Raw genomic sequence first — 19704 nt, 5'->3', positions numbered from 1 at the left:
TAGGCGAGAGCCGAGCAGACCCGGGCGGCGCGGGCTTCTTGCCTGGCGCGTTGGGTGCGCCCGGGTCCCCGCGCTCGAGCGCCTCGCGCCCTGCGGCGCCCCGCGGGCCCCAGCAGCCCCTCTGATCCCCGCTCCGCTCTCTCCCATCACCAGGTCCCTACTCCTACTGCAACACGACCTTGGACCAGATCGGGACGTGCTGGCCCCGGAGCGCGGCCGGAGCCCTGGTGGAGAGGCCGTGCCCCGAGTACTTCAACGGTGTCAAGTACAACACGACCCGTGAGTGTTCCTGGGACCCTCCGCCGTGGGCTCAACACCTGGCTCCCAGGAGGGCGGTTTAGAGGGTAGCGAGGGCTCCGAAGCCAGCGTCGAAGACCTGAGAGCCGCGGCACGGTCATAGCGCCGGCGTTAAAGACATAATATTAGGGGCGCTCCCTCTGCCCTAACCTCGCCGTAGCTTCAGACCTCGTTAAGACAGTGATTTGCCCACGATTCCCGTGCTCCATGCGCTGAGAACCCAGAAAGAGGAGAAGGAAATCCTTCCCTTTGAAAACAAATATCTTTCCCACATTATATACTCTGGTGCCTGAAGTTTCTCCGTTAGGGTTTCTCTTTGTTTAGCCGATTTCCGCCCCGCATCTCCCCGGGGCGGTGGGGAGGGATGGGGCGCCCAGGATATGTTCCCAAACCCCAGGGTGAGTGCGGTGGTCAGACTCTGCTGTGGGAGAAGGGGAGAGCAGGAGGCAGGGAAGATGGGGTGAGGCTTGTGTCGGGGCTGGGCATGCAAAGTGTAGCTGTTTCTGGACCAGAGTGTGGGGTGTAGTCTCTTCCCTACCTGGATGCCCTGGGACTGGCTCACTGGGCTGTGAGTCAGGGGCAGTGGTCAGCATTACTCCTGCCACCCAGCGTGGTGTCTCAATCAGGCCCACCCCCCACCTCCTGGGGAGAACAGCCTGTGCCCCTCTTCCTCCTGGCAAATCACTGGCTAGCTTGCCACTCTGTGGAGGACAGCAGCAGATGCTCCAGGAGTCACACAGCATCCAGGTGGGGTGGTTCTGTATGGGCTCTGGGAGGGGAAGGGGGTGCCTGAGTCTACGCCCTGTGGAAGGTCCAATGGGAGCCAAGTGGCAGTGTCTTGTGAAGCTGTGGGACGCAGCATCACTAGCCCACCCTGAAGGGCCACTCACATCTCCAGCCCCACCCGCACCAGCAAAGAGCCTTCTGAGATGCTAGGCAGCAATGGAGGGCACCTGTTTGTCTGAAGCCCCTCATCCTGGAAACATCATAGCAACCTCTGTGTGTCTGAATAGTAGCATAGCTCCCCCACCAGCTCACTCATGCACGCTCTCTCGCTCTCTCTCTCTCTCTCTCTCTCACTCACACACACACACACACACACACGTATGTCTGTCCAAACTCATACCTTCACCCAGAAAGATGGTTAGTGGGCTAGACCGCAGCCTCTGCATCTAGTGCTAAGCAGCATTGCCCTGTCTGCACCAGCGGAGGGCTCTGGTGGGCCCAGAGAGCAGCTTGCTTGGAGGAGTCCAGTGGTAGTGGTGCTCCTAACGGAAGTGGGTGGGAGACCTAGTGGGGCTGCTGAGGAAGATTTCTGCGTCATCTGACCACGCTTCCTACCCATGATTAAGATAGACCTTCCAGGGAGGAGGTGAGGTCCCCGATCCAGGAGATGCACAAGCAGAAGGAACGGCTTCCATGCTTCCAGTCCTGAGATTATAAAACTATGTTTTTAGGATCCTATGAGCTCTGTGGGGTGGGGCAGTGGAAATCAGGGTCCCTGATTCAGTCTGAGCCAGAGATAAACGCTAAGTGAGGTGATGCGGCTCTTTGCCCCTCAGCCTGTGGATCTGAGGCAGCCCTGCTCTGGTTCCCACCCCGGCCTGGGCTGTCCCCTTTCTCTCCAACCCACCTGGAGCCCCCGAGGACAGGGCCTGGGTCTCTTCTCTTCAAACAGTTTATTAAACAGCTACTATGTGCCAGCCACTGCACTGGCATTGAGGCCCTCACTCACAATTGCAACAGACAAAAGGATACAGAGTAAGAAATGCCATGATAGGAGAATGCAAAGGGACTGTGGATGAGGAGGAACGTGGGAGGGGAGATGGGGAAGGCTTCCCAAAGGGGGTGTTGCAGCACCTCCCACACCACTCACACCATGTCAGATGAGAAGCCAAGAAAAGGTCAGGGCGCCACCAAGGTTGGCACATGTAGTGCCGATTAGCCCCTGGTACTAATGAACCACTGTCTCCATTTGGACCAAGTACTGCCCACAGTCTGACTCCTGGTGAATGGGAGAAGCATGGGGGCAGAAGGAGCATTGCTATTAATCAGTGTGATAGCTGAGGTGTGAAGAGCCGAGGCAGCTAATGTCAATGGCGATGATTGATTTCTCTCCTCCCCTGCTTCCTGGCCACTGCTTCCTTCTGCTGTGCTAAAGTGGGATCTTTCCTGGACAAAGAAGGACACAGGGAGGAAAAGAGGTCCTAGAGAAGCCTGGGGGAAGAGGTACAAGGGTCCTGGCTCTCTTCCTGCCCAATTTTGTTATGCTGCAGCCAGATCCCCGCTGAAGCCTCATAGTTTAGAGGGCAGGCATTGTCCAGGTGGGACAGCAGCTTAGGCATTAGTCCTTGTGAACTTTCACCCACTCAGCTGAGCACAGAGAATCGGCCACCAAACTCCCAAATGTGGACCATGGTCCAGGTGCCAGCTACCACTGAGAGAGCTTGGCATACATGACCTCCCACGTTCCCACCTCCCTAAGGCCCCTGAGGTATGGCCTGCTCTTGTGCCCATATTGCAGATGAGAAAGCTGAGGCTCAGAGATGTGAATGGGATTTTAGCAGGTGAAAGAGTCGTAAGTCTAGGGGAAGAGATGGGAGCATGCTTTGTGCCTCAGGACTGGCTGGTGTTATGTGGAGTACAGGTAGTAGGAGAAAGAAGCAAATGAGAGCAGATGGGTGGGTGTTGGTCAAGTGATGTAGGGCATCGCATAGGACTTCACCTTTGGTGTGGCAGGGAGCCTGGGGCCGCTTGTAAAGGGAGGAGTTCAGCTTCAGGGCAAAGAGTCTCTGGCCACAAGAGGAGGGGTTAGGAGCCACTGTAACTGACCTAGGTCAAGTGGAGGCTGCAGAAGCAAAGGAGGACACATCTGTAACTGACAAGACTAGCGTGGGACAGGAAGGGGGAGGAGTCAGGGACCACATCAGGAAATCAATGAGCACAGATAAGTATATGTGAACTCTGGGGAGCTGGAGGGACATCTGAATGACGATGCAGCGGAGAAGGCAATTGGCTGGATGAGGAAGCCCAGGCAAGTGCCTTGGGCTGGAGACAAGGTATTCGAGAGTTCTTATGTGGTTAGCAAACAGCCACAGCAGTGAGTGTGGGAGGCTTGATCAGAGCCTTGTTATTCTTACCCAGAGACTATTTCTGGATGCAGCAATGGCCAAGGGAAGAGAAGAGACTTGTTCAAGGCCACTTACGGTAGTCTGTGGCAGAACCGAGTTAAGTGTCCGTGTGTCTGAGTCCCCTCCCGTGTTCTCCCCACCTCCACGTCACTGCTTCAGCGGCCCAGGTTCTGCACTGTCGTTTGACCTGTTAACACATTGATCTTTACAATCAGCCAATGGTAGAGACATAGTCTTATCCTCATATTACACATGAGGAAACTGAGGCACCGAGGAGTGACTTTGCCAAAGTCACACAGCTTATAACAGGACAAGGATTCTAACTAAGGCTCTGCTGCCTCTGAGGAAGCAACTCTGACGGACTAAGCAGAGAAGGGATTTGTTGACAGGATATCGGGAAGTTTATGTAATTATTGGATAGGATGTTAAATCAGATATGGGGTCCCCAGCCAAGAACTGAGAGCAGAGCTGGCCTAGTGAGGGAACCCCCACTCTCTCTGAGTGGGCCTTGACAATGCCGTGAGCCCTGGTCACCAGAGGGGCCTCAGCCCTGCCGTCATCACTGCCTTAGGATCTCCAGCTTCCTGTAGTGGTCCTCAGGAAGCCTTCTCCCCATCTCCATTTTGTGGGCTCCCAGCTCACTGATTTCCTTGGTGCCAGAGCATCTGAGGAAGTAGGGGAAGGGGGGACTGGGGTTCCCCAGTCCAGCTCTGGCTACAGGGGAGCCTAGAAGGGGAGGGCCTTTCATTTCAGCTCTATGGCAGGAGGTGTTCTCTGCACCCCACCTCCCAGGTTTCCCTGTGCCCATATGGGAAGCAGGTTCACATTCTGGGCCACCTGAAACTAACATAATATCCATACACAGTAGAACCTGGAGCAAGCCCCACCGCCTTCTCAGGCCCCAGCGCCCCTGTCCCAGGGAGAAGGCACATGGTTTACTCAGCGGTGGTTTGGCCAGAGGTGGGCACTGTGTTCCATTTTCCTCCCACCTCTCACCTGTGTTCACTCTGGTGCCCATCTCTGTGCACGTGTCTCTCTCAGTGTTTCTCTCTTTGTCTCCATGACTCTGTTTTTGTTTCTATGTTTGGTTCTGTCTCTGGGTGTATATTCTCAATGTCTCTTTCTGTGTGTATGTCTCTGTGTATTTCTCAGTCTCTCTTTTGTTTTCTATCTATGTGGTTCTCTCCCACCTTAGCTCCATCTTCCCTCTCTGTACTCCCCTCCATCTCCCCACATCCTCTGTCTCTCCCTCCTCCCATTGCTCACTCTACCTGCCCTGCTCTGACACCTCCTCTTGCCTGTCACTGTGGTCCTCGTGGCTGCAAAGGAGGGTCCTGCAACCACATGGGCAGGGTCATTTTCCTCCTGTGGAATCTCTAAGCCCAGCCTGGCTCAGCCTCAGCTCCTTGACCTCAGGCTCCCACCAGGTCCTGTTGAGAATGGTAGGCCCATCGATACTGAAGGATCTGCCACGGTGGGGAAGAGACACCCCACCTAATTCAACCCCATGGGGAGGACTGGGGTCCCCACCTCCCAGAACCCCACTCTAGAGACATGCTGAAGACCTGGTTGTATTAAAATGGAAACACATAAACTAGATGGTCTCCAGCCACAGGGGTCTTCCCCCTGGGTCTGCCTGCTTGTACTTGGGAACCAGGGGTGATGAAAAAGGCTAAGCCCTGTCCTCAGAGAGCCCCAGGGTGCTTAAAGACCAAGCTCACCCAAATCAGCCATCAGGGATTGGAAAGATAAGCCTGATGAGCACTGGAGCATTCCTGGAAGGCTTCCTGGAGGTGTGGGGGCGGGGGCAGGACTGGTTCTTGAGATCTTGAAGCAGTGGGGACACCACATTTGCTTGAGAACAGGCCTGGTGCCAGGGTGGACCCTCAGCTCCAGAGTCCCAGGAAGATGGCCCTCTGCATTGAGAAATAGAAGCTGTGACTCCCAGGAACTCATGTCTGCATTCCTAGTCCCCAGTGAGACCCAACTACACCCTGAGCCCTGAAGCCCAAGGGTCAGCAGTCACCCTTTTGAGAACTGTCCCCTGCTGGGAGAGATGGAAAGTTGGATGCCTCATCACTGAGGGTTTGGCTGAGGGAAGGAGGAGGAAAGAAAGATAGCAGAAAAGGACGCCTCTCTGGCCATCCAAACACCTGAGAATTTCTGTGCTGAGTCTGGTACTCCCCTCCCTTGCTGCTTAAGACTGGGAGATGCTTGGTCCAGAGAGTAAAAGATACTTACCCAGGGTTCCACAGAAAGCCAGGGCTCTGAACAGTCTCTGCTGGCTCTAAGAGCTCTTGGCCCACACTCCACATCTGCATGCATGGGGCCTGGACTACTGAGAAACATTAACAGTGGACTCCCAGCTGTCCCCCTGCCTAAGCACCCTTCATCTCAGGCAAGACCAAAGGTGCAGCCTCCCGTGACGTTCCTTCACCCCCTCACCAGGAATCCTCCACTTAATATCCTTCACTGGGTTTATATGTTTCCCTTTCTCCACTAGAAACAAGCTCTTCAAAGAGGCATAAGACCTGAGTCAGCCTTCCAGGGTCTCCTGTGTTAGAGAGAGAGATGTTTAAAGAGAACTATTTGGTACTTGCTCTTCAGTGAAATAGCACAGCCAGGCTGTAGGAATACATGGAAGAAAGTTGATTCCGAAAAAGAAGGGAAAGCTAGTTGGGAAGACTTCATGGAGCAAGTGCTGTGGAGCACACCCTGGATAACTGGGCCAGTGATGTGTCAGGTGGAAGGGAGAGTGGGAACAGAGGGAGAGAGGGAACGGGGCCAGGTCATGGAGGCCTTGAATGCCAGGGCATGGGCTTCAGTTCTGTTCACACTACTCAGACCCCAGATGCTCATCCACAGCGTCATGAGGCAGGACTGGAATACTCCCAAAGGGTGCCGCTTTATGTTCAGGATGTACCTTCTAAATATTAATCCATATTGGCTGAGAACTTTGAACTTGTCCCTCTCCCTCTGCTCCCTTCCCTCCTGCTGTTAAGTCAGAAGCTGCAGCGTCCCTCACTGTCCACTCTCCCTCCACCCTGGCAACCCCAGCAGGATCGGGAACTGCCACAGCAAATTCCACCCCTGGTGACTCTCAGGGACCACCCAAAGGACCCTAAAGGCAGCCCACCCACCTCAAACCAGGTGCTCCAGAGTCTGGCTGGAATTTCCCTTTACAGCAGGGGTGGGCCTGGGGATGATGAATAGCAGGAGGAACCCAGACACAGCTTCAGGGGAGCCCACTAAGTCCTGGCTGTGCTGGGATTCACTGAGTGAATGGAGTGGGGGTCCACCCCATCTGAGTCTCAATTTCCTTATCTATGTGAAGGACACAGGAAACATACTGACCTCATGGGCCCCTGTCATGAGCAAGAGACAGCACTGGCTGGGACTCCCTGTGCACAGCTAGGCTGTTTCGGCAAGGGGAGTAGAGTGTGGCTTAGGGTCTGGAAGGAGGAGCAATCGTGTCCTTGAGGGTCCCACTCACACTAAGGATGGTTGTCTTCCTACTGGGGTGGTGTGGCCTTCTATTGACCTTGAGAGGCACCAAGCTGTGTGACCTCTGGATGGTGTCTTGGGGCACCAAGAAGGGGCAGTCTGTCTACACTAAGAGGATCTGATCCCCAAAGGTCTCCAGAGAGAAGTGACCCCCTGGCCCCCAGAGACCCCTGTGTTAACAGGAGAACCAAAGACTGCCAGCGAGAGATGCCCTGCCCCCACCCCCCATCAGTTCACAGAAACGATGGTTGGGAGCCAGTTCTAATTCTACTTATCTCACCTTTTTCTCCTCTTTGAGCCTCAGTTTCTCTGTATGAGGTGGGTGGGGAGCTGGATGAGTTCTCGGGGCCCCCTTCCCCTGACATCCTCCTCTCTACAGCAGCCTCTGCCTCGAGGGTCCTTCTCCCAGCCTCCCTCTGCTGGCCGGCGTCATGGCGACAAGCCGATGGAGCGTTGCTAGGCATGACTGGAAGGAGGGAGCCTGCACAATAGCGGCCCGAACAAGGGTAGGCGCCTCCTCCCACTTGCCCTTCCCTGGAGAGGCCAGTGATCTCACACAGTGAGCTGGATTCTACTCATACCTCTTCCCTTTGTCATGGACCCAGAAGGGTCTGCGTTGTGCCTTCCTGACTCAGTTTCCCCACTCTCTGCTGTAGGTGTGGACATTTACCCCTCCCACACCTACTCAAGGACAGAAGGCAGAAATAGAGAGCTGGGGGTTTGGGGAGGTCCAGAGTGATGGTGGGGTCTGGAGAGCAGTGTCCACACAACACTGAAAAAATGGGAAAGAAGTTCCCTTCCCCTCTGTCACAAGCAGATGGCCCTGAGAGGCCCTTCCTAACCTGATGACTGGGTTGATGATGGCAGATTCTCAGTCTCTCAGTGCGGCAGGTGGGTTCCGAGTTAGGGTCAACATCACCAGCTGCCCCCACCTCTACCCCCACCAACGTGCAGTAATCAGATCAAGACAGGAAATGTGCAGGCTTAACTCAGGGAGACGCACATTGTTCGGGTAGCTCAGGGAAACTGCTGCTGGCACAGGGCTGATGGTGAACGTGGGATGGGGGTAGGCTTAAGGTTAGATCTTAGGAGCTCTCCAGTTCACTGAAGCTGCATCCACGGTGAGAAGTAGGGAGTGGTAGCGTTCTGCTATCCGTGGTACTGAAAGTTTCAGTCCCGCACAGTGACCTCATTCCTTCAGTAAATACTGCTTCTGGCCCTTCCCGTCTCCCTGTCAGCACCTTTCCACCCTCACTTCTTGTCATTTTCTTTCCAGACAGCCAATGACCACATTGCTGCTCCTCCACCACAGTCTCACTCATCCCACGCCCCGCCTGACTCTTGCACTCTGCTTCATAACTACCACTCAAAAAATGGTCCCTCATGGTCCCCATCTCCCATACACTGCTGGTTCGACTATCAGAGATAGAAGTGCCAACCTCAGGAGTGCTTAAAAGTGACATATGGGTGTCTGAGGTTGTTACACTGGCTTGAGGGTACTACTGGCATTTAGCAGATGGAAAAGTCCCATGCAGCAAATGCTTGACCCCCCTGAAATGCCAATATAGCATCACTGAGAAGCAGTTTACATTACTTTTCATGAGTGGGGAAGCTGAGGCTGAAAGGGGTAGGACTTAACCAACATCACTTAATCAGCCAGAGACAAAACTACAGCTAGAATGTAGGCTTCCATCTTCTCCCAACCAGGCTCCTGGACCACTCAGGTGACTGCCCAAACCAGAAACTCTCATCAAAGTGTCAGCATCTGAAAGGGAGACAGCATATTGTAATGAGAGCTTTCAACAGGCCAGGGCCACTCGGGGCAGAGTCCTGTCATGCTGCCAGGGTTAGAGTCCGGGCTTCCCAGACCACAGAGCCCTGGAAGAGAAGACCTTGCCTGCATCATACAGACCCTGATGCCCCTGGAAGACCACACTGCACACCACTGGCATCTGTCTTTGGTGGGGCACCTGTATTGCTGTGGTAACAGGCACCCACCTTTCCGCCTCCATCCCCACAATTCTGGCCTGACCACCTGCCCTCACACTCTCCGTGCCCATCTTCCTCTGGTTCCCAGGGGGACTCTTCCAGGCTTCCTTTCTTCTGTCTGAGGCTGTGCCTGAGGGCTCAGTGTCCTCATTAGCCAACTCTCCCGAAGTGCTGGGAACATCTGTCTTCCAGCCTCCTGGTACTCATTGTATATAACCAGAGCCTTATTCCCAGGCATGACTGGGTCCCCAGAGGGGAAGCCCCCTCCCACCACTACATCCCACATCTCAGACCCTACTTCCCCAGGTTTGAGTTAATTTGATTCAGCCCACATGTACTCAATGGCTCACTCCCGAGGCAGGATCTGTTGACTCCAATATGGTTTCTGTCTACTTGTCTGTCCCCAGGGAGCTTAAGTTCAGTAGCAAAGAAAAGAAGGATCAATTCTAAAGAGATTAAGCCCATAGTGATGATGTCAAATGCTCTAGAAGATTTTTCTTTTTCAAACTGTGTTGATAGCAGATTGTGAAGTAAATTTAGGGGGTCATGACTAGCATTTGGGTATAAAATACATATAATTCATTAGAAAAGAATAGAAAGAAACTATTATAGCTGTGGTAAGATAAAATTTGCTTTGTGAAACTGGATTTAGTCATGTGAGGGATATGTGTGTGTGCTGGACTATGATATGAAATGGATGTGCTGCTGTAGTTCAAGGGCAATAGAGTATGAAGACCTATGTTTCAAAAAATGGGAAGACATAAAGGAGGTGTTTAGAGGGAAAAGGAAGAGATTAGTACCCTGGGTACTGGGGAAGCCTCCAGGAGGAAGCGGCATTAGAGCTTGGGGTTAAAAGAGAGGTGGGAGTTTGTCAGTGGGTATTGGGTGAGAGTCTTGAGGGGTGGTGTGTGCCAGGCCTGCTGGTGCAAATATCACCAGCCATGTGGAGAGGTAGCGAGGGGTCAGGCAAGTTCTGCTGGGGCCCGAGTGTCAAGAGCCTTGATTAGCACACCTGGAAAGTTGGACTTTATTCTCCAGAACGGTAAAAAGCTGTTCATGGCCTTTATTGGGCTTCCCAGGTAGCTCAGTAGTAAAGAATCTGCTTGCCAATGCAGGAGATGTAGGAGATATGGGTTCGATCCCTGGGTTGGGAAGATCCCCTGGAGAAGGAAATGGCAACCCACTCCAGTATTCTTGCCTGGAGAATCCCCATGGTCTGAGGAGCCTGGTGGGCCACAGTCCATGGGGTCTCAAAGAGTTGACATGACTGAGCATGCACGCAGCAGCAGATGGCTTTTATTTAGATATTAACATGAAATGGGGCTAAAGGACGGAGGTCAAGGGGGACAAGCGATGAGGCAGGGAGGCGAGAGAGGAGGCTGCTGTACCAGTCCAGGCAAGATGACCAGAGAGGAGGTGGGTGGGGGGGACAGGAGAGGGGTGGACTCCGGGGGGCGGCGGAAATAAAGGAGGAGACAGAATTCCATAGAGCTTGGTACCCCAAGGGCATTGATGTAGAGGACCAGAAAGGTCTCAGATCTGCAGCCTCTCTAGCCTGACCCCTCCCATCCTCAAGCCCACCCATGGTCAGTACCACCACAAGATACCGTACTTGGGAGATGAGTGTTCTCAGCTCAGGGGTAGGAATTGATGCCTCGAACTGTGGTCCTGGAGAAGATTCCTGAGAGTCCCTTGGACAGCCTTAAACCAGTCAATCTTAAGGGAAATCAACCCTGAATACTCGTTGGAAAGACTAATGCTGAAACTCCAGTATTTTGGTCATCTGATGTGAACAGCCGATTCATTGGAAAAGTCCCTGATGCTGGGAAAGATGCTGGGAAGAGGAAGAAGGCATCAGAGGATAAGATGGCTGGATGGCATCACTGATGCAATGGACGTGAACTTGGGCAAACTTTGGGAGATGGTGAGGGACAGGGAGCCCTGGCACGCTGCAGTCCATGGGGTCTCAGAGAATCAGACATGACTGGGCAACTGGACAATAACAACATCCTCAGGGAGCCCCACACTGATCTGAGACACCAGACTCATGCACCTGAACAACTCAGGTCCGGGTCATATGTAAGTGCTTAAGTGTGGGGCTCAGGCTGTCAGGACTGAGGAGCATGGAGGTATTGGAAGATGCAGGAGAAAGAGACTGTTTAGATGGAAGCAATCAAAAAGGCCTTCCTGGAGGAAGGAGCTTAGCACTGAACTTCTGAAGCCTGGATAACATCTAAGAACACATCCATAGAAGATAAAATTTTCTGCCTTTTGGACTCTAGCCAGAATCAGAGTCTGTCTCATCTCACCCATGCCTTTTGAGAGGGACTCTAAACCCCTACCAGGGAGGGACTGTTTATTTGATAAAGCACTCGCCCTCTTCACCCTTTACTCTTACTTAGTTCAGTGCCATCACTGATCCTATGCATCACATTCTCTGCACATACAACTCTTCTGTATATAACAAACCTGTAGGGGGAGAGACCCCACTGGGGCTGGGTGCCACAGTGAGGGGCAAGGAGCTGGTGTCCTTGCACTGGGTCAGAGTCAGTGTCAGACCAACACTGGCCTAACTGACTCATACCCTGGCTGGGGACCTCGCTGACAGGTGACAGGCCCAGGAGTCAGGAGTAGGCCACTAACAACCCCAAATTTGAAAAACTTATGAGCTCAAATTAAAAAACAATTAGGCTAATAGAATCTCCGCCATTGTTTCAGCTCTTCAGCAAGTATGCTTTCATAATTTCATTGCTTTTAACTCACTGTTAGCTCAGCGGAAGTGGATTTTTAAGGTAACTTAATTATTTCAGAATTCATTGCTTCCAAAAACAATCTAAGGTTCCCCCCTCCAGCTCTGTGACTCTGTGCTCTGTGAACCATTTATTTTAATTAGCTTTGTATTGTGATTCAAACGTAAGCGCAAAAGAAAAATCCACAAACAACTGCCCATTAGCCAGAGAGCAGAACCCTGGTACAAATTACCGCTAAACAACGGGTGGTTTAGAGTTTCTGAGTAAGCGGGGGAGGTAAGGTACAGAAAACAGCAAAATGCTGAGCAGAGGCAGCAGAGGGCTTTGGAGTTATCAGATATGAGAGGTTCCTCCTGGCTGGAGGTGACAGTGGGCTACCTCTGTCGCATGGAGAGGGTGGCTTAGGAGCTAGATCTTGACAGTCAAGCTAGAATTTAAAGAAAATAGGAGCATTCTTTGAACTTTGTACATCCCCCTTCAATAAAGCCCTCCCTTCTCTGTATCAGACACAGATGTTCTGAAATGTCTTTTTGCACATCACACTCCAACTTGAACACAGAGGCGAGTTCTCAAACATTTAGACATCACGTGGTGGCCTCCCAAGCAGCCGCAGCTCCAGGTCAGCAGCAGTCTTGTTGCCCCACATTGCTGTCGTTCCTGTACCACTGCCCAGTAGCTTAGGGGTTAGGAACATAAGCCCTGAACCAGACCTTCTGGGTTGGAATCTTATCTGTGTATCCTTGGCAAGCTGCTCGATTGCCTTGTGCCTCACTTTTCTCATCTATAAAATGGGTTAATCTTAGGGCTTCCTCCATCGGGTTGCTGTGAGGATCGAATGGGCGCATGTAAATGAAGCAGTTAGAAGAGGAGCTGGCACGGGGCAGACACCTGCGTGTAAATAGTGACTGCGGAGCACATGGAAGTGCCGGTGGGAAAGTATGGATCTCAGGAGCATAAAATGACTGTGATAGGTTTGGAAACTATTCATCGTGCTAAAAGTAGTGAATCTTCAGCCACATCCCAGGGCTCACAATGGCGTTCAATCTTTTTTTTTTTTTAATGTTTATTTACTGCGCTGGGTCTTAGTTGCAACACACAGGATCTTCACTCTTCACTGAAGCACGTGGGATCTCTAGTAGTGCCATGCAGAATTTTTAGTTGTGGTGTGCAAATTCTTGGTTTCAGTGTGTGGGCTCGACCAGAATCAAACCTGGGCCCACTGCATTGGGAGCGGGGAGGCTTAGTCACTGGACCACCAGGGAAGTCCCTGGGGTTCAGTTTCGAACAAAATTAAAGGAAATGTACAAATTGCTAGTCAAAGATTGTATCAGAAATGGGTTTTAATCATGCTTTTTAGCTACCCCGGGGGGTAAGCCTTCTATGCATGTTTCACATTAATGACTTTCACGTGAATGTCAGGCGTGTTGTGTTTGCAGGTCTAGAGAGACTGAAATGTAGGGACCTTAACCTGTGGGTACCAGGGAGCCAGGGAGAGTTCTTGAGGAGAGAAGTGACCGCCGCCCCTGCTTGGTGCTTGACATCTTTTGTAGGGAATGCCTACCGAGAGTGCTTGGAGAATGGGACGTGGGCCTCGCGGATCAACTACTCACAGTGTGAACCCATTTTGGATGATAAGGTGAGTGTCCCCACCTGCCCCACCCTTGGTCCTTGCATAAGTAGTAGGACTCAGACTGAGCACAGAGGGTTCCAAGGCGGGCAGAACCAGCCCTGTGGCAACCACCCACCGCTTTTTGCACCTCTTGTCCCCGTCCTGTGCTCAGTGACGTTGTGGTGCGTAGAGAAGGGGACATAGAGCCCCACCTTCAGGAGAGTTCAGCTGGTGAGGGATGCAAGCAAGGTGACACCGACACAGCAGGGAATGACCATGTGACCAGTGTCCCCACCTCTGACAGGCTGTGTGACGCCCCTCCTCTGGGCCTGTTTTCCCATCCGGCATTCTGATTCTGCGACCCCATGTGGAAACAGGCGCAGTGCTCAGAGGGCTATTCCCTGCAGGAAGCTGGGTCCCCTTCAGACTTCACCCCTCCCCTTGCTCTGGAACTGGATTCCCTACTGTCTGTGGTGCCAACCTCCTCCCCTTTGAAGCTACTTCTCACTCCTGACCCCAAAAGACACATCCCACCTCCATCTTCCTCCTCATTCACCCATTACAGCCCCCAGTGAGGCTGTAACTTTTCCCCAAAAGAAGTCCAAGTTCAGAGAAAAAACATTTGTCTACCCTGAGAAAGTGATTCTACAAAATGTGAGCCAAAGGAGGTCTATAGTGAGGCCACAAAAGAGGCAAGCAGGATGGTCATAAAGGAGAGAAAGTGGTCCCCTCCGGCCCTCCGCCTTCACTTTCCATCTCACAGTGCTTGAGATGTGAACACTGGTAAACCAAAGTGAGGGCGGGGTGTCGGGACAGTCTGCCCTGACAGGAAGGATTATCTTAATCATTGCCTCTGTTTAGAATTGCCAGCGAGTGGTGATAAAGCAGACTGACTTTTATTTGGCCTTGATACTCTTCTTAAAATCTCTACAGACAAGACACCCCCTCACAGCTGTACCCAGAGCAGACTGGTCCCAAGGGACCCCCAGACCTGCCATACACAGTTCGCTGCTTCAGAGACGGGAGGGCAGGTTGGCTTCATTACACAGATGCCAAAACCGAGTCCCAGAGGTAGACGTCCGTGCACTCGGAGGCGCATCCCACTAGGGTGTGGGCTGGGACAAGACACAGGTGTAGCTACTTCCATTCCAGAATTACAAATAAAATAGAAGCGATGGGGAGGGGAGGGAGGTGGGAGTGGGGTTCAGGATGGGGGCACACATGTACGCCCATGGCTGATTCATGTCAATATATGGCAAAACCCACAATATTGTAAAGTAATTAGCCTCCAATTCAAATAAATTAATTACAAAAATAAAATAGAGTCTACATCCCCACAATTCTGGCCTAGCTCAGGATACGTTGTGTTCAGATCTGCCCCAAAGTGCATGTCGGGACTCCTGACCACAGCCGTTTATACCAAGAGCCACGCAGGGCTGACAGGAGACAGCTGTGGGAGCCAGGTGTGCTGGTGACACTTGGAGCCTCTTCTGCCCCCCGAGGTCAGGACCCACTAGGTGGCCGTCGCTAGAGTAGCCGCGTGCCCCAGGCCTCCAGCTGCCTGTGTGTCTGTCTGTCTGTCCAGCAGAGGAAGTACGACCTGCACTACCGAATTGCACTCATCGTCAACTACCTGGGCCACTGCGTGTCCGTGGCAGCCCTCGTGGGCGCCTTCCTGCTTTTCCTGGCCCTGCGGTGAGTCCACCTCACCCCTGCTTTTTCTCCGCCCTCCCCCCCCACCCCACATGGCATCCCCTTCCCCATCCCAGACATTCTAACCTCCACTCCGGCGACCCTCGGGCCAAAGGACAAAAGAGGCTTGAGGAGGCACCAGAGCACTGACCGCTAGCAGGCATGCAGAATGCAAAAGGGGTGCTGGCCCTGGAAGACTGCCTTGCCTTCATCCCAGGCTAAGTCTCTCCCTCACCTCGGGTCAGAGGGAGGGGCACAGGCCCAGCTGACCCAACTGAGCTCTGAGCCCAGGTGCAGCCTGTCCCGGCTGACAGCTGTCCTGGGTCTTGCACAGGAGCATTCGCTGTCTGCGGAACGTGATTCACTGGAATCTCATCACCACCTTTATCCTGCGGAATGTCATGTGGTTCCTGCTGCAGCTCATCGACCACGAAGTGCACGAGAGCAATGAGGTCGTGGGTGGAGGTTTGGGCTGGGCCTGGGGGGTTGGGGGGCTCCCACCTCTCTCACCCCATCTTCACATGCAGACCTGAACCTGAGCTCACCTCTACCACATCATTGTCCCTCCAGAGCCGGGAGTGGGGGAATGGGGCTCCAGATGGGGTCTTGAGAGCCGCTCAGACCAGACACCAGACTTTGGTTTATCCTGTTCCACTCCCTGTCTCGTGCATTCAGCACCTCCCGAAGGTCCCTTAGAGGAAAGGGGGCTGAAATTAACCTCTATTGAGCTTTAGCTCACTTGATTCCAATTAGAGAGTTGTAGGAATTTTCCTACATGGAATTTTCCAGACATGGAAACCGAGGCTCAGAAAGGTTAGATTACATTGTTATGATGCCTCTGCAGCTGGGCCATCAGGACATTGAGCAGAACAGCACGTTAGCTGCCCACCCTGGATTTGTGTCAACCGCTGTTGTACTGCATCCAGGTTGTGAAACCAGAGCCTAGAATAGAGCCATGCACAGAGCTCTTTTGTCCACTATTAGAGACTGCTCAATACATTGTCTGGATGGCTAGTCCTGAGCGCACACCCAGCCCGGTTTGCCTTTTGACTTAGCCCCTCGTTGAGCCTTGCCTCAGCATCAATGGAATTCAGTCAGTTTGGGGTGTCGTGCAGCCCACTGTTGGCTTGTATTGACAAGGCATTGTTAACTTGCGGGGGAAAGCAGGGTTTGGAGGAGAGGATCTTTGGAGTCCCTCCTCAGCAGGACTTTCTCAGAACAAAGAAGACAGACGGCCACATGGAGTCCAAGATCAGGACTGGGATCATGGGGGGAAGCCACAGAGGCTGAGATTAGCTCAGCTGATGCTCTGACAGCCGAGGCTATTAGAACCTGACAGAGAGGGGCTGAGCCGTCCACAGTCCGCTTCTCATGACAGGGCTCCTCTGACCGCCACTGCCCATGTTCTCAGCTCTGAGGGTGCCCTGGGGACAAATCCCCAGGAAAGATGGCTGGGTAGGGTCCATTGAGAAGAGGTCTGGGCTGTGGCCCATGGTGGCTCTGGGCAGGCTTGTCCTCTGAGGGAGTGGTAGTAACTCTGCTCAGAGGGACAAGGACAAATTCCCCTCAACTGAGAAGGCACATGGCAACGGCATTCATTTCGTGGTGCCTGCCTTTGCCACCTCCGTCTCCTGGAACCAGCCTGTAAGATGGCATTATCTTTTCCTCTACAATGCAGTGAGGCCCCAGTGAGACGTTAGGCCACTGGTCAGAGGCCCCAGCAATAGCGAGTCTCCCTCCAGAGACAGCTGCTGCTGCTGTTGCTGCTGCTAAGTCACTTCAATTGTGTTCAACTCTGTGCGACCCTATAGACGGCGGCCTACGAGGCTCCCCCTACGAGGCTCTCCCTCCTGGGATTCTCCAGGCAAGAACACCGGAGTGGGTCGCCATTTCCTTCTCCATTCCAGAGACAGCTGCGATCATGCTAAGCCCAGAATTTCCTAAACCCAGGAATCTGGGACGATCACCTCCAGAGCTGTGGCTCACCTTCACAGACCCTGTACTATTTCAATAGCAGTTTTCTTTTAATTGACTCACTAATTTTTTTCTGCATGAAATTTCATTGTCCATCCCTAAATGGAAACCGCTGATTTGCTGTGAACTGAAGGTGATCCTCGAGAAAATAGGCTTGCTAGGTGGCTTAGTGGTAAAGAATCCACCTGCCGAGGCAGGAGACATGGGTTCAATCGATCCTTGGGTCAGGAAGATCCCCCGGAGGAGGAAATGACAACCCACTCCAGTATCCTTGCTGGTAAAATCCCATGCACAAAGGAGCCTGGCAGGCTACAGTCTATGGGGTCTCAGAGAGTCGTACATTACTGAGCTCCTGAACCCAACGCACATGCTGGAGAAAATGACAGTGATACACAGCAGTGCTGTTCAGTTCTAGCCTCTCCCTGCAGAAAGCTCAGAGCCAGACTCCCACTTTCTTTTATGAAAAAGGAGATAAGAAATCACCAGGGAGAAGTCAGACACCGTGGTTCCAGGGGAGCCTGGCCCCTTAATCTGAAAAACTGAAAGACGAATGATGAAGGATGAAGTTTCCTCGAATGAGATTTGAGAGTGTTTAATTCCGGGTCCGTGACCTAACGAAAATGACTCTCCTCTGTCAGCACGTGAGCTGTGCGCCGGGGGCCTGGGCTCCAGGCACCTGCTGAATGACTCCCCTCTGTCAGCACGCAAGCCATGCACCGGGGGGCTTGGCTCCAGGCGCCTGCTGACTACCGCCTGCCCCGTGCAGGTCTGGTGCCGCTGCATCACCACCATCTTCAACTACTTCGTGGTGACAAACTTCTTCTGGATGTTCGTAGAGGGCTGCTACCTGCACACGGCCATTGTCATGACCTACTCCACCGAGCGCCTGCGCAAGTGGCTCTTCCTCTTCATTGGATGGTGTGAGGGTCCCGGGGGGCCTGCAGGGTCTAGTGGGGAGAGGATTCTGCTGACAGGGTCACTTCCTTTTATCTTGGGTCCAAGGACGGGACCACATTGCCATCTACCATCCCCAGGACAGTCTGAGGAGGCAGGAGCTCTCCTCCACGTAGACGAGGGAGAAGCAAATAGTCCCTCCAAGAGGACAGTCCACAAATGGTCCTCCTCTTCTTGCTTGGAATGGCCGATCCAAAGACCTTTGTCTCTCACCTCAAAAGAGGAGCTGGCCAGCTCCACTTCTCTATCAAAAAATCTCAGAAAATCACACTGTCCTCTCATCTCTCTGACCTGCTTGGAGGGGATAGCTGAGAGTGGGGGAGGGGTGGGCAGGGGTCTAGGAACAGGGCCCCCCAAGGTCCTAGATGGCCTGCAGTTGAATGATTGGAAACAATGTCCTAGCCCTTTGTGGTCCCCCGACTCTGTGCTCTACATGAGGGTCTCCTGACCATCTCTCTGTCCACTGCAGCTGTATCTGTCCTTCTTTCAGGCGTCCCCTGCCCCATCGTCATCGCCTGGGCCATTGGCAAGCTCTACTACGAGAATGAACAGTAAGTAGGACTGGCCAGCCGTGAGCAGGTAGGAACTGCAGCCATGCCAGGACAGATTCACTTTTCCATTGTTTTAAAATTGAAAAACTTTCCCCGGCACCCAGAGGTACTCGTGTGATAGTGTCAAGTCAACTTTGTGGAACTGAGTTAGGAATCATGGTTCTTTTAGGTGTCCAGTGCATGACCCCCTTGGCCTTTGGTAAGGCCTCCTCCTAGATTTGGGTGTGGCGAGCCTGGCTTGAGCCATATGGAGGAGGCCAAGGACTCCCAGGTTTCAGGCCAGAGCACATCCAAGATTGTGGCATTGAGCCACTCACAGATGCCCCGGGTCAGGCCAGTGGACACTTGTTTTACTCTGCATCCCAGTCTCTGCCTGGGGTGCAGTGTTCCACACTGGGGCCCTCTGCACTAGAGACTTTGAAATAGCCTCAGCACAGATGGTGGCAACAGGTCAGCCAAGGAATGGTGGGGAAGCTGGGAGCCACCAGCTGAGAGAAGAGAAGACAAGGAATGTCAGTCTCTATGTTCAGATCTTCTAGCAGTCTCCAAGGCTGGAGAGAACAGATGAGATTTAGGGGCGGGGGCAGGAATGGGGTAGTTTCCAGGCTCCTAGCAATAAAAGCTTCCCAAGAGTGAGAGGGCTGCCTTGAGAGGTAGTGAGCTTCCCGTCGTGGGGGCATTTAAGCAAAGAAACAAATCCCTGTGCTAGGAAGCCAGCAGTGAGCGCACACACCTAGGCAGTGTGCACTGGGTGGCCTTGAGGGTTGTGGAAGACAGAACTTCCTGAAGTCTGCAGGGCCCTTTCTGCAGTCCACTAAGAGTTGCTGACAGCCAGACTGGGTCCTGGGATAACCCTGCCCAGACCCTGAAGCTTCTCCACTCCTGGCATCCCCAGAGGATAACCAACCAGCATAGAAGCTGGCTTCCTCCCCTGAGTGCATGAGGCTGGGGATCCACTGGGAGAAGGCTCCCGCTTCCACACCTGCAGCTTTGTGTGGCTAAGTGCCTGGCACAGGAGTGGCGTGTTCCAAGCAATGCGGGAACAGGTGGTACAGGCAGCTGGGCTTTGGGCCAGCAAGGGGGAACCCAGCTCTCCATTCATGAGTCTCTTGTGGGTCTAGCCCTGGGCCCAGCAGTCTGGGATGGGGGTGGAGGAGTGAGGAGGAGACCCAGACCCTCCCGCAGTCTACCTGAGGAGACCAGACCCTCCACGTAGGGCAAAAGGCAGCTCAGGAGTGAGCCAAGGAGGTCAG

At 53.1% G+C, this 19704-nt stretch overlaps 1 protein-coding gene across 7 annotated transcripts in view; it reads left to right on the top strand.

Moving 5' to 3' along the window:
- The window catches only part of CRHR2 (corticotropin releasing hormone receptor 2), a 44681-nt gene that overhangs the window by 16268 nt on the left and 8709 nt on the right, over window positions 1-19704 (top strand). For 4 of the 7 annotated variants that reach the window (XM_086398441.1, XM_086398439.1, XM_086398440.1 and 1 more), the window contains 6 exons: window positions 154-279; window positions 13222-13307; window positions 14866-14975; window positions 15307-15424; window positions 17713-17866; window positions 18391-18451. In XM_086398441.1, the coding sequence (XP_086254567.1) occupies window positions 154-279; window positions 13222-13307; window positions 14866-14975; window positions 15307-15424; window positions 17713-17866; window positions 18391-18451 (655 nt within the window). Of the gene's footprint in view, window positions 1-153; window positions 280-13221; window positions 13308-14652; window positions 14781-14864; window positions 14976-15306; window positions 15425-17712; window positions 17867-18390; window positions 18452-19704 lie in introns of all 7 variants that reach the window. The other 3 variants (XM_086398442.1, XM_086398444.1, XM_086398446.1) reach the window with 2 other exon arrangements.

This window comes from Bos grunniens, chromosome 4 (genome assembly GCF_055505025.1).
Source record: "Bos grunniens cultivar Pamir isolate PY7600 chromosome 4, Bosgru_T2T1.0, whole genome shotgun sequence".
In the NCBI taxonomy this organism is placed as follows: domain Eukaryota; kingdom Metazoa; phylum Chordata; class Mammalia; order Artiodactyla; family Bovidae; genus Bos; species Bos grunniens.
This window is presented reverse-complemented; position numbering and strand designations above follow the sequence as displayed.